The 14,451-nt window shown below is 43.4% G+C and overlaps 1 protein-coding gene across 4 annotated transcripts in view; it reads left to right on the top strand.

Annotated features, from left to right (window-relative positions):
- Positions 1–14,451, top strand: part of LOC148646257 (forkhead box protein N2-like) — a 27,034-nt gene extending 12,583 nt beyond the window's left edge. For all 4 annotated transcript variants that reach the window (XM_088609618.1, XM_088609615.1, XM_088609616.1 and 1 more), the window contains exons 2-6: positions 1,545–2,122; positions 4,809–4,933; positions 6,835–6,890; positions 7,967–8,035; positions 9,602–14,451. In XM_088609618.1, the coding sequence (XP_088465744.1) occupies positions 1,559–2,122; positions 4,809–4,933; positions 6,835–6,890; positions 7,967–8,035; positions 9,602–10,095 (1,308 nt within the window). In that variant the 5' untranslated portion in view covers positions 1,545–1,558 and the 3' untranslated portion in view covers positions 10,096–14,451. The remainder of the gene's footprint in view (positions 1–1,544; positions 2,123–4,808; positions 4,934–6,834; positions 6,891–7,966; positions 8,036–9,601) is intronic.

Raw genomic sequence — 14,451 nt, 5'->3', positions numbered from 1 at the left:
CTCAGCTGGGACTGGCACTTCAAGTTAGACTGACGTCCAGAGATGAAAAGGCTCTGATTAATGGGTAGTAGTATTAAAAGCAGGTAGACTGTTGTTAAGTTAAAAGTACAGAAAAGGACGCCATTGGTAAATCTTCATTTCTATTCAGACATATTTTGGGTGTGATTTACATGTTCCAGTGAGCTGTAGCAGCAAATAAGTGCACAAGAGACATAAAAACAATTAGAAATGTTTGTCTAATACTTTATTTTATTACCTTGCTGTTGGCTACTTCTATAACTACTTCTATAAAGTAATTAGTATGTAAACTGCTGTATTCTGCATATTTGTCATGGTTGTATACAGTGGTGTTATGGTGTGTGCTGTTCCCATGGTTACAGACTCGTTTTCAGTTATTAACTTTTATTTCAGTTTTTCTGAAAACTGAGCGGACTTCAAAAATGGATAAAAACGTAATCGATTACAGCTTGCACCACTCTTTTCATAGCTTCTCATTTACCACAAATACTGTTGGACTACAGGCACGAGGATCCCTTCCGTTCAGGGGACTTAAATAGAAAATAAATTGAAGGGCTGCTGGGGTCGAAGTGTGGGTGTTTCTTTTAGAAATTAACATTTAGAAATGGGACCTGATCCTGAGGTTTTTTTTTTAAATGACATGGCTTGTCATTGTGGAAATTATGAGTCAGATGTTGAGTCATAATTCAAATTTGACACAAAGCTCAGTGTTGAAATCTGATTTAGTGAGAAGAATATCAGTGATTTGTCCCTTCCATTTCAATCATGAGAGCTGTGTCTAAATGCTTTATGGGCCTTCAATTAGCTGCAAGTGATTTCAATTGTCACTTCATATGTTTTGTACGTCTTCTGGTTAGCATTCCTCTTCCGTATATAAATCGTCTCTAACCACATTGTTTTCTTATAATATCTCATGTCAGTCGTTCTGAGGGTTTTTGAAGGATGCATATTATCTCAGATACTTAAACGTTTCTCAGATGTCCTTCGTTTGAACTTCGAGAGCCGCGCCAAATGAAGTGCCTCTTGATCCCAAGTCAGAGCAACTGTGAGATCAGACAGCAGCCTGAGCTGAGAGCGTGATCAAGTCCTCAGACAGGGAGAGTTGCAGCAGGTGGTTGGGATTCTTTACTTAGGCTCCTCGATACCAGCTCTGCAGAGGAGTCCTGTTTTTGTATGTGCGGCCTCTGGAGTCGAACTGTGCTATACGTTAGTTAACTTTGTGCATTTGCCGAATCTGAGTGCCGGTGTGAAGCTGTAGAGGAGCAGTGTAATTTAAGCACAACTCTCCAGTAAGGTGTGGCAGTGTCATCTGAACTGTGGCTGAGCAGCGCTCCTGCTGCCATTCTTATCATCAGAAGCTTTATTCTGCAGGTCTGTCGGCCCCTATGTCTGTCTAGTCTACGGCTGCTTCTCTCCTGCATGCTTAATAGGATTGTGAAAGGATCTGAGTGCAGGCAATGAAATTAACAGTCTAGCATGTGGACTAAATCTCTGCTGCATGCCCATTTCCTTCTCTGTGTTTGCAGAGCCCCCTGGTTTAATGGGTCCGATAATCGGAATGACTCCAGATAAGAAAGCAGAAACGCCGGGACTGCAGGAGCGGGCGGGGCTGCGGCCGGCTCCCTGCGGGACGGGCACGCTGCCCGAGGCCGAGAGCGCCGCCAGCCCCCGCGCCACCAGCCTGGACCGGGGCCCGGGGGACGACGAGGAGCTCACCAACCTCAACTGGCTGCACGAGAACCTGCTGCAGAACTTCACGCTGGGGTCCGAGGCTCAGCCCAGCGTCAGCCCGCTCTTCGACATCGAGGGCGACGGAGTGCCGCCTCCCTCCTTCTCCTCCTCCTCCTCCTCCTCCTCCTCTTCCTCCCTCGCTGGCAGGGAGAAGGACTCGCTCAAATCCAAGCCCCCGTACTCCTTCAGCCTGCTCATCTACATGGCCATCGAGCAGTCCCCCAACAAGTGTCTGCCCGTGAAGGAGATCTACAGCTGGATCCTAGAGCACTTCCCCTACTTCTCGAGCGCCCCCACGGGGTGGAAGAACTCTGTGCGTCACAACCTGTCCCTTAACAAGTGCTTCCGCAAGGTGGAGAGGAGCCTGGGAAAGGTGAGGAGAGAGTCCGCAGTACCGATCCATTGGGCTGCTAGCTAAGCTCATAGCAACACCTCTGTGCCTCATTTAAAAGCATCAGAAAGAGTGTTACTGAGAGGAGCCCACCTGGCCTCTGTTGGTTATTTAGTTGCTGGTAGCTGATTGATCTGGGGAGGTCATTAAGTCATTTTCTGAAAGATTGTGCAATGGCTAGATGATCTGATCAAGACACTCTCAACTGCATAACAAGTTCCCGTTTTCAGTCCTAAATGCTCTTCCTTTGAACTTTCTCTTGTGTTCTAAAGATATCTGATATCTCCTAACCTCAAGACAAAAGAGATGCAGTTTCACCTGTCTTAAACAGGACATTCTCCAGGGCTGCTACTGCCTGAAGGATTTGCAAAGTCCAGAGGCACCACTGCACTGTGCAGCTGCTTTCTGAGCTTATTTGGTGTGAGTGAGAGATCAAGAGTGCTGAATAGATTTTAGATTAATATTTTTGTATTACATTATTAAACAGTTCCCAAATTCACAAAGTAAACATAATATATACCTTTATCAAAAAAGGAATAGTTTTCCAAACAATCTTTCTGAATATTCATCATATGAATATTTAATCCGGGAGAAAACGTGGGTAATTTTGAAAGCTGAAAAATGAACAAAAACATAAAAGTGAAAGTGATTAGTGACTGCTGTGAACAGCAACAGACAGCAGGAGATACATCTGTGCCACTATATCCGGTGCCATTGCGTCTCACATGCCTTTTAGTGTTAAAATAAGTCATATGCCTCTGACTTCAGTGATTCCCGATAACAAAGGAATTCTGTCAAGGTCAACTTCCTTATTAAAAAAAATGAGAACGGCAGTATTTCAGTACACCGCTGTTACAAATGATTTCAGTTATGTAAAGCACCGTGAGGTTTTCTGCCCGGATCTGTGAAACTGCCTGAAATAGGATCGCCCCTGCTCCCATGTGTTTGCAGCTGCTGCAGCATGAACTGCAGGCACAGTGTGAGGCAGGGCAGACTGCAGCAGGTCACCAGTGTGCAGTAAATCACAGGCCATGGCTCGGACATTCATCAGTTTGTATTTCATGTGTGGCTGGTTTCTATCCAGCACAGTGAAGCAATGGCCAACCCCGAGCAGGGGCTTTCCCTGTGATCAGATTGCTCAAGTTAATAATAATTGGAGGCTTCATCTTATACCAGGATGCTAATGCATTTGGTTTTCTGTGTGACTTCCAGTACAGTGAAGAGCTGACATGTTCCCTGCGTAGTAATTTTTGTACAGCTGTTTAATTGAACAGCTCTTTTACCCTTAATTTGAAAGCAGCAAGTTTCCCAGCAGTCAGCTTGTGTCTGAGCAGCGTTGGTGTCAGATGACAGCCTGGTTTCTGTTGCCATGGTGATGTTTCCTCCTTCCTGTTTATGAGCGGCTGGTAATATGAGTCAAGGTTATATTCCTCTTCATCTGCAGGGCTCTTTCAGATTGCTCAACAAAAAAAAAAACAATCCCCCCGCTTCCTGTCTTTCACAGTCAAACCAAATATCAAAACACAGTGAGATATATGTTCTGGCCATTATATATTTTAAATTATATTTTCATTTACTTACTTATAGCCCCTTTTGTGTTCTTTAAATATAATATGTGTAGGTGACATTCTGGGCCTAGATGTAGTAGTCTCTTTACCTGGTCTTAATCTTTGTGCAATACGCAATGTTGATGTTCATGTAGAACATGAATATTTAAGTTGTGATGATAGCAGCGTTTTGGTGAAATGTGAAACAGAAGTAGCATATTTAGCGGGTGCTTATTTCAGTATGGGTCTGAATATACGTTTATAGAACAACTATAGTGCAGTAGAAGCTCAACCGATTAATTGACCCTGTGGTGTGATGGTTGATGGTACGCGGAGAGGATGCTCAGCTGTCTGTGTAAGAGAGGAAGGGTGAAGGAAATTTCCAGTACTGTTTACCACCATAATGGTGTCATTGTGTGAGTCTTTTTTTTGCTTTGGGCTGGAAACTTAAGTGGGTTGTGCTACACATGCACAGAGACATTTTCAGTTTGTTCCATTTTTGCAACCTTGCCATTTCTGCTTCACTGGTGCGGTTATTCAACAAGAACTAGAATCTGTTTTTCAGCTTTTCTTTTCCAGTCTAATCTGCAGTAGCGTACCTGAAACTGGTGTTCATTTATTTTGCAAGGTTGTTGCACTGTGCCTGTTTTTTTGTCCTGCTTGTCCTGTGTGTGAACCCAGATTTCCCTCTCTCTGTGGCCCCTTCTGTGTGTAAATTGCGTCTGAGCGTGTCCCTCTTGCCCAACGAGGAGGCACCTGATAGCCCTTATTTGTATGCAGTTTGTGTGGAGTAATAATAGGAGATTTTGTTTAGCATTCACAGTGCGTTACCTATAATCAACAGCTACCCATAGTCCTCCAGACAGTCAAGCTAGCAAAGGGTAGCAGCTGCAAGGTAAACACAGGGGCTGTGGTCTTGGCCATACCCGTTCTTCACTCCAACTTATCTTCCAGGTAGTGGAACAATCCCACTACTGAGGCCTCACTGGTATGGTCCAAGACGGAGAACGGACTGATGCAAAGCAGCGTTACTGTAGATCGCAGGTCATGCTGCTCTCACAGTGCACAGCTGCCCTTTCCTGCTGTCGAGGAGTTTGTAATTTCCATCTTTTGTCTTCCAGGCGAATGGGAAGGGCTCCTTGTGGTGCGTGGACCCGGAATACCGACCCAATCTGATCCAGGCCCTGAAGAAGCAGCACTTTCCCAGTGCCCATGCCTTCTGCACGCCTCCTGCCTCCCCACCCAGGTACTGCAGCACCACAGCACAGGCTCAGACATGAAGAAACAACACCTTGAAACAGCCTACAAGTAGTCTGATATTTTGTATCCTGAAATCTGTGTGACCTTTTGTAACTAAATCATGTTGTTTTCTTTAAAAAAACAACCTTAAACAATACTAAGTATTTTAGAAATGTGCCTCCATTTTCTTCAGAACAATATCTGGCTGTTGTCTGGGCCCAGCTTAAGATTTTTTTATCTTTTTTTCTGTAGGTGTTTATGTTTTGTCATGTAGAGTTTCCGTGTGTTGGAAATGTCCTTGCTATCTGCTCGTGTTCGTAGCCAAGGACTTGCCAAAATAGTCAGTCTTGTTGCAAATTGGTATTAATGTGTCAGTGTGGTCATGTCAGTTTGTACATGTAGGATCTTCCTCATTATGGTCTTTGCAAGAAATAGTGTGAAATGTATTTCTAGTGTGAGATATGTGCCCAGGTTGAGAATGCAAAGCTGCTTTTGATGGTTGGAGAAGCACAGTGCCTCTACAGACACATCTTTGGGGTCGACTTCCTGTGTCTTTGGCAGGTGTCTTTATACATGTTGTCACCATCTTGTATTGTGTGACTTGAAGCCTGTGCTCACTAGCATGCACAGGTGTCTGCCTATTGCTGTGTCTCTGTTGTATATTTGATGTGAACCATGGGGAGCAGGGAGAGGGAGAGCTGCAGTGGCAGTATTTAATAATGCTGCACTGTGCTCCCCCAGAAACCTTGCATGAGGAGCAACAGGTAAAGGAGGCTCTAATCTTGTGCTCTCAGTGCAGTCGATCATTCTATTAATGTATGCAGGATGCTTGTAGGATAGACCCCAACCACCTAGCTTATGCCTAAGGCAGTTTAACAAGTCAGGGCTGCAATTGTTTAAGTCATCAAGTACTCTAACATAAAATGTATCAATAACTCTGCTCATCTGCAACATTACGGGTTGTGGTTTGACTGCCTGTCGAATATCTGTACACATTAGAATAAACTGACTGGTCTGTTAGCCTGGAGGACATGCAGATCCCTCCTGACTGTGGTGGAGTCAACAATTTGAACTCTGACATATATGGGACTCTTAAAGACGGAAAAGTGGGGATCTTTGTAAATTTGCACATACACAGATAGGACCAGAGGGAACATGTGGACAATGACAGTGCACACTGAAAGCAGTCATATAGTTGTTTACCATCCTTTCATCTCTGCAAGCCATCATGGATGCAGTTGGTTAGAACACTGAGCCCTGTTCTGCTGTTATTGTCCCTGGGGAAGCTTTTTCTATGGTCCCATTCACACGAGTGCCAAAGTTCATTGGTCCACAGTCTGCAGTTTCCCCTTTTATAGCTCTTTAATTAGACCAGCTACCTTTACAAGCACCCTGTAGGTACTAGATACTTAATTCTTATCTGTAGTACTTTAAGTGTTTTTGCTGCAATTTACAAAAAGCAGGAATATTTGCTTTAGAGACATTCTTTCACATGTCTTCAAAGGACAGGATATAACAAGACAAAAATGCATCTTAATTAGGGAGCTACTGTACAGTGCTTCCCGGGTGTCAGGCAGTGCAGTGTGAGAGCAGGGACAGAGCAGTGCCGAGGCTGGTGTGTTCCCTTGTGCATTCATTCATGCAGAAGGACCTGGGTGTGGGGCTGTGGCCTGCTGCTCAGAAACCAGGTTAGGGTGAAAACTGCTTGCTGTCAGATCTGGGTATTTACAGTCTTGTCGGTTGCCTACAAGTTCATGGGCATGCAAATAACCAAAAAACTGTAAAAAGCGATTTGAATAAATCACTGAGTGTAAGTAATTGATGCTGGGGTGAACCAGTGTGTATGTCTTTGTAAATTACCCCAACCTTACCCTGCCTTATAGCTTGTGTTTCCTGTTTATCTTGCAGTGCATCTTCACCTCCTCGCCACCTCATCCCTCAGGACCAGAGCTGCTCTCTGAAAGGTGAGGCCCCAACACACACATTTCTCTGTCATCACTTTACAAGGCTGGTCGCTTCGTGGCACATCTGAGATTTTGAACATGATAAAGCTCAACAAGGGAACATGCCATTTTTACCTTACTAAATTCTTCTGGTCCTGAGATGTGTTATTTTTTCCTGCTCATCCAGCTGTAGTTGAAAATGGGCAGAGTTGTGCTCAATCTCGCTTGAAGTTAAATTGATAGTGTTAAAGGTAATGCTAGAAGATTTAGTGGATAAGAGACCACAGACCTGGTTATTCTATTGTAGACAATTCTTCCTATACATTCATACACCTTTAGGTGGGCTTCTGGTAGAACACAAAAAACTAGGTCTGTAGCTTTAGACTCAGGAGGGCATGACTGAATTGGTAGCTTACAGTAAGGCACAAGGCAGCCAATTTTAAATAAATGCACACTGTCCACATCTGGGATGGATGAGTCCGAGCTGTGTGATTTAGTACATTGGCACATCAGGTCACTTTTAAGAAGACCTCTGTGCTTATAGCAAAGGATTTACCTGGCCATGGAACTGAAATAGACTCGCACACATGCTCGGTTTTAACTTGCATATAGATATGGTGTTTGCACAGTGTTTTCAAAATGAGCAGCTACAAACATAATGTGTAATATACTTTCTGCAGAGTTACTGGATGTGCACTGATAACATTAAATATGGTGACAATTAAATCCATTTTTTATATTTTTTCATAAAATGTATCCTATGTCACTATAACAACACCTTCCATCAAATAATCAATGTTTCCAAGTTCAATCAGAGCAGCCCTTATGGTATAGAATTTCACTCTATCCATCTTTCTCCCTCTCTCTATCCTTTTTGTAACCTTGACTACAGGAACACCACCAGCCAGTGTATGTGTTGATAGTGAAGAATATTCGCTCTTTCAGATAGAGATTAATAATTTATACTCTTCTGTCCTCCGTGGGGCCCAAGAGCTCTCAACACAGCTGGGGATTATGACAGAATAGCAGCTCTCTTCAGTTTATTAAGAGCTAACAGTAAATATTCTTTAATGCATGTTCTCTCCCTGTCTTTGCAGAGTCTGATATTGATGCTGCCACAGCCATGATGCTTTTAAATTCAGCCCCAGAGCAGCACAGAATGGAATGTAAGGCCTTTGTTACTGTAGCTATTAAAGATGCATTGTCCTCTGGTTCTGAAAGCAGAAACAATATTCCTGAATGTTAAAATCATTGCATCCACAGAAGAATGTAGTACTGATTTTCAGGTGCACACTGGATTAGAAGGCTGTTTCCAGTACATTCTCTTTAAGCTTAAAAAAAAATGTAGCGCTACTCAGGAATGATGTTGTCTTGTATTTATTTATGTAGAACAAAATGAGCTGTCCTGTGATTATGCTAAGTGCTAACTGCCATAGCTTTATTTACTCTTCTTACCAGAATGATCTGCAGTTGTTATGGATATTACACACAGGGGTCTATGTTGCTTCTATTTGGATGTAATGTCATTTTAATCCACTGACAGTGTCTGTTCCTTGAAGAGATAAAGAGAAAGCCTGGTAATTGCTCTAGCATTGCCCTAATATTCTAGTCTGTATTCCGCTATTTAGCTTACAAGGGCTACAGTCTGTACCAGACTGTCTATGTGCATTGTCATAGCTGGCAGTCCAGGGGAGAGGGAATCGAAAGAGAAATGCACTGTCCGGTTTTCACCTCCTGACCAAATCCACAGTGAAAGCCAAAACTGATTTAGGGTGCTCCACATGATTTTTATCATGTGTATATCTTGAATTTGACTTGAGTTCAAAGCAAATATTTTTACGTAGGTTTTTTTTCTAGGAGTCACCTGACTATTTCTTAATTTTTCTGAAAATATTTCCGCTTTATATTACTGCATAAACCCTTGAGAGGTTTCTTTTTGACAGTGAATTGCATACTGTCTACAGAGAAACTGTCTCTGATAATACTATGTAGCTTATTTAACTAAAGCTTTTTCTATTTACAGACAGTCTGGGCTATTGGCATATCAATGAAAGAGCTATAGAATGTGAACATTTTGTCTTCATTTTGTGGTCTTCAGCTTAGCTGTCTCTTTAAAACCATGGAAAGATAATTTGATCATATTTAATTTGATAGTTCATGTGGACCTCTTTGTGATTTTGGTTAATGAACAAATCTGTCTTGGATAATAGCTGTCTGCTTTCTGGAGTGAACAGACACCGATCAAGGGCAGAGAGAATAAAATGTTACTGCACTGGGTTTGCAAGCTTTCTGTTTGTGCTGGTTGACTTCAAACTGCTTCTTGGCCTGGTACAGATTGAGAAGTTTAATATGTTATCTTTGGTGCTGGCACAAGCATTGATGCCATCCATTTTATTTCATATAGCTTGTGTTCTTGAGCCCAGGGTTCGATTCCAGACTGGGGTGCCTACCCTGAGAAGTTTACATGCTACCCCTGTAGTTTTCAGCTATTGCTCCAGTTTGCTTCCAGCTTCCAAAAACGTGCTAGCCAGTGGTGTCTCTAAATTATCCCTGAGTGCTTGTGTGTTGATTTGACCTGTGATGGACTCCTGGACAGTAAGGATCGCCACTTGTTAAGCCTCACTCTGGTCCTGTGGGTTCCTTGAGGGATAGAAAGCGTTGCATCAGTGAGAGTGACGGATTGATAGACGGCGAGCGCTCACACGCACTTTGTCTGTGTTTGTGTGCTGCAGGCCGAGCAGTACAGGACCGGCCGATGGACCTGTCTCGGCCAGAGGTGGCAGTGGTCAGCAGCGACCCCAAGGAGGACCACAACTACAGCGCATCCTTCCAGCGCTGTGTCTCGCGCTGCAGCACCTCCTCCCTCTCCTCGCTGGACGAGGGCTACCAGCCGGCCTCCCAGGCCCGGCGGGCGGGCAGCGAGGGATTCCACAGCGACGAGGACTCCGACCTGGCGGAGGAGCCGGAGGAGGCGCAGGGGCGGCTGGGGGACAGCGGGTACGGGGCGTCCCAGCGCGGCGGCGGCGGCGGCGGCGGCGGCGGCAGTGCCCCCCGGCCCCGTGCCAAGGGCCCCCCAGGGAAGAAAGCCCGCAGGGAGGCCAAGCCAGAGATCGACGAGGAGCTGAAGGAGGCCGCTGGGTCGTTGCTTCACCTGGCTGGGATCCGCACCTGCCTGGATGCCTCCAGACGCACAGCCAAGAGCAAGAGTAGAAAAAGCAAAAAATAGGGCGCCTCTCTCCTCCCTTCCCCCCGGTGTTTTCTTACGTTTGGTGAATCAATCTCATTTTTTTTACACAAAATATCCCCCACATGGCAATATTATCATTCACACAGGAGATCAAAGCCATATTGAGACTTTTGCTACTGGAAACGGCTCCAGAAACGCTGCCGACTTGAATTGGTTTTAGAAGTCGGAGCAGTTCAAGGCTTCAGAAACCTAAAGGAGTTTTCAGAAATTGGACAGTTGCATGCTTCCTTCCCATTCAAGTCTGTCCGTATACAAGTGAAAATATTTATACTAAGGATGAGTGCATGGATGTAAAATACAAATTGGAACACCTATCCATCTTGTAGTCGTAGTTCGGTTTCTTCTACCAAGGTGTAAAAAAGAAAAAAAAAAGTTGCCAATTGCCATCGTTTTTGTTAGAAGACTTTTGTTATATAATTATGAGACAAAGAGAAATGCAATAATTATTCCAAAACTTCTCGTTTTATTTTTTTATTGTAATTTTTGGGTTACCTTTTTCTTGAAAGATGCAGTTTGGTAGTTGATGCAAAGTCTGAGCTGATGATAGAGAAGCAGCAGAGGTGACTTGAAGCAGGACTTTGTCAGACGGGATGAAACCTCAATTAAACCTCGGCTTCCTAACAAAACCACTTTCAGCAGTTAAATGCCTCATGTTTGAACTTCAAAGGAACGAGTGGACTTGGCAGCAGAAACGAAATAACCCGACGGACGTGCGGATACTGAAAACCTGACACTTAAAGCAGGAAGTTTAAAACAGACCTTGGAAAGTGCATTTGGGAGCGAATCTGCCACTGTTCAGAATTCAACGGGCCATCCGCAACTTCTTCAGCAGAAACAGACCCTGTTATTGTGGCTGTTGTTGTCATTGTTTTTGTTCATTTTCATATTTCTTTGTGCAAACTGAAACAGGTTAATCGTGGCAGCCTTTCAGACGATTTCAGCTCAGATCCTATGCAAGGTGTGTTGGAGGTGGAGTGGCTATCCCTGTGGTGTCGACACGCCAGCCCCTCTGCCTTTTGAGCGCGTGTGACTGTGCGTGTGTGCGTGTGGGCTACAGAGCGAAATTCATGGACAAGAGACGCAGAGATCCCGGTGTAATGAGAAGTACCACAGAGATAGTGACAGGAGCTTAAAAAGACACTGTCGAAAGCAGAAAAACAATTGTTGATTTCTCCCGTTCACAAACAATTCTGAAAGTTTAGTTAAGTTATGGCTTGAGTGTTGATCTTCACTGAAGTTTCTTTTAGTTGTCTACCCATCATGCAGTTCGAGTGTTTGGGATGCCTGTAATATATGCAAATATATGAAAGGTTCCAGGGCAAGTCGTCATTCCCACAGGTTGATTCTGTACATGCATGGCAGACCTCAGTTCTTTCTTTAGTTTCCCTAGGTGAACAAGCGGTGTTCATATGCGCTAATGTCTTCTTTACCGTTGTTCTTTGATTTCTAATGCCAAATCGTGACAAACCGCAGTATTTTTTCAGTTTATGTGAAAGCTTTTTTGCACTCTGTCTCAGTGTAGGTAGTAGGTTGTCACTCCTCTCCTTTGCACAAGCATCTCACGCATATAGCTGCCCACACTGTTTGAGGGTCAGGTGAATCTGTCACCTGAAGGTCACATGCGGCATGTGCTTTAATGCAGACCCAGGTGCCAGCTGACGTGGGCTTTGGAATAGTGTCATTGAGGTGCCAGAGGAAATGGCACAAAGTGCACTACCTGCACGATGTATAGACAGCTCGCTGTTACACGGTCAGTTCTGAACAGAAATGCAGAGAAAAATAAAGGAAATCAGGGAAAACGTGGTCGAAGTACTTAAGCAGTGTGAGTAACAAAATGTATGCTTTGGATCTAGGAAATAGCCCTTCCCTGTGGACCCCTGTCCCTCAGAGGAACCCAAATGTGGAAATTCCATTGGTAGCTGACCAGGTCCCCAATGGAAGTACCTTTTATCCTCTTGGCCTCCCCAGGCCACAAACCCCTCTGTCCACTCCACCCTTGCAGCTGTTTTCCTGCCTTGTTACATTTTCCAAGTGGTTACATAAGTGTGGTAACAGAAGATGCAGAAGTTGTAATAACTCATACTGCCCTTGACCCTTTGCTGAAAGGGGCGAATAACGTGTTCAGAGAAAGAGCTGGCAGCTCCGGTGCTTGAGCTAAGACAGGTGATTAATTACACAGGGAGGACTGCAGCACTTACTGAGCCCCTGTGTGTCAGGGGGTGATTGGCCCTCTCTCCGAGGAACGGATATGACAGTGTTCTGATTAGAGCTGTCGGTGACATTCTCACTGCCATATACTTCACCTCTACTGAGGTGGGATGGGTGATAACATTATGTATAAATGTTTTTTTTATTTGCTGTTGTTTTAATTTCATATGATTTTTAGGGTGCTCTTCCTTTTGTATATTTATATTTGCCATTCTCCTGGATTTTAAAGATCTGTATGTATAGATGGAAACGATTGATGAAGTATAAATTGAAATGTGCGAATCATGCGGACATTGTTCATCAAGTCTGTAACGGTTGTTATATGACATTTGGTAGAGATGGGAGATGTTTGTCTACTTGGCCACAGTACACATTTCGAGGTAAAGTTGCCACCCGTATAAAATGTGGAGCTCATTACAAACTGACCCTTGTCAAAGAAGATGGCAAACCCACTAAAATGTATCAGTATAGGATGGGTGTATGTAGTGATGGAATTCCCTTATATTTGACGTCATCATGTCTGCTGAGTTCATGTGTGGAGGGTTAGTGTCACCAGATTATCTCAGAAGCCTCTTTGGAAGAGTTTTGATGATAATTGGTGTGGATATGAGTATTGTCAAGAATGCAGAAAGCGTACTATGAAATATCAGTGCTCGTGATTTTGCTTCAATGAAAGGAATCAGACTCTCAGCTGCTGGTTATAATCTAGCCAACTAGATCACCAGTGTTCACCACTGGGACCCTGAGACACAACTGTAAAACTCCCGTTTGTGCTCCACGCAAAACAAGAAGAGGCAAGCGAGGGCAACCTCTAGAGCTCTTTTGTTTGGCTGACTTAGATAACTTCAGAAGTAGGTGAAGTGAACTGAAGTCAAGGAGATCTGCTGAAAAGTCAAAGTAGATGTGTTGCTTGAACTTACCGACCAACCCTTATAAAGAGAGCTGTATCTATCTGTGTCATTACTATGGATATCAAAATTCGTGTTTAAAAATTGACGATGGCTTTTATACGTCAGAGGTACACAGGTCCAGTCCTGGAAGGCCTCAGTATCTGCAGGTTTTTCTTCTATCTGAACTCTGAACTATCCAGTTAATAAAGTAATAGGCTTAACTGGACCAGTTTGACACCGTTCTGCTAGAGGTATAAAGAGACCCTTTATGATAGTCTGAGATGTAAGCCCTCAGGACTGGGGTTGTGCACCTGCTTATTAACTGTTTGAAATGAAAACTATAATAATCATTGTTAGTTCCTCATGAGTACTTAAATAAAAGATAAATGTGTGTAACCGCACAACTTCAATCTTAAGCTGCCAACCTAGAAATCCACTTTCAATCAGAACAATTAAACCAAACTGGCCAGGACATCTGTGGTGGGGGAGACATCCCAGGTCTTGATTTTGGCTTCCAGGGTTAGTATTAAGTATCCATCAGATTGTAGTGCCATCAGAGGATGAGGATCCTGGACAGACTTCTGAGCTTAAGCTCTTTCAGTTATTGTTTTCATTAAAAGTTCATTGAAAATGACTGCCTAAGCAAGGTGATACCAGCCTTAAATCCATAGGTAAAAGTAGAAAGTTGGGTTATCTTTGGAACATACAGTGAATATTCATTATGATTCTAGGGTTAATTTACATAATAGGAAATATCCCTATGAATGTAAATGTAGAAATCTATAGATTATAGAAGAACATTCTGTAGGATCATCACAGAGGACTTCAATGTGAAAAGATATTGAAGGCATGTGTGTGTGGGGGGGTGGTACATACCAGTGTATTGTAAGCTTTGAGTATTTTCTAGCCAACTAGCCAGAAGAACCAGGGTGACTTTGTCATAGACAGTATTTGCCAGGTGACATTAGAAGCTGGTTAAGTGATATAGGGTTGGCATACTGAATCTTTTGAATCTATTCTATAATTTAATCAAAGATTGATATTTTTTTTAACATTTAATTAAAAGCTGCCAATCCAGTATCAGTTTGCGTCTGTTGTCTGCCATGTCTGTTAGACAGACAAACCTTTGGTTTTTGTATGCTAACCTCTGTTAATAAAATGTTTATAAAGTTTATTTTCGCCAAAGATATGCAATTGCATTATATATGGTATTACTGAATAAAATGTTCTTGTTATA

Source organism: Lepisosteus platostomus, chromosome 17 (genome assembly GCF_059453375.1).
Source record: "Lepisosteus platostomus isolate fLepPlt1 chromosome 17, fLepPlt1.hap1, whole genome shotgun sequence".
NCBI lineage: Eukaryota > Metazoa > Chordata > Actinopteri > Semionotiformes > Lepisosteidae > Lepisosteus > Lepisosteus platostomus.
Note: the sequence above shows the minus strand (reverse complement) of the source record. Positions and strands in the feature narration are given on the sequence as shown.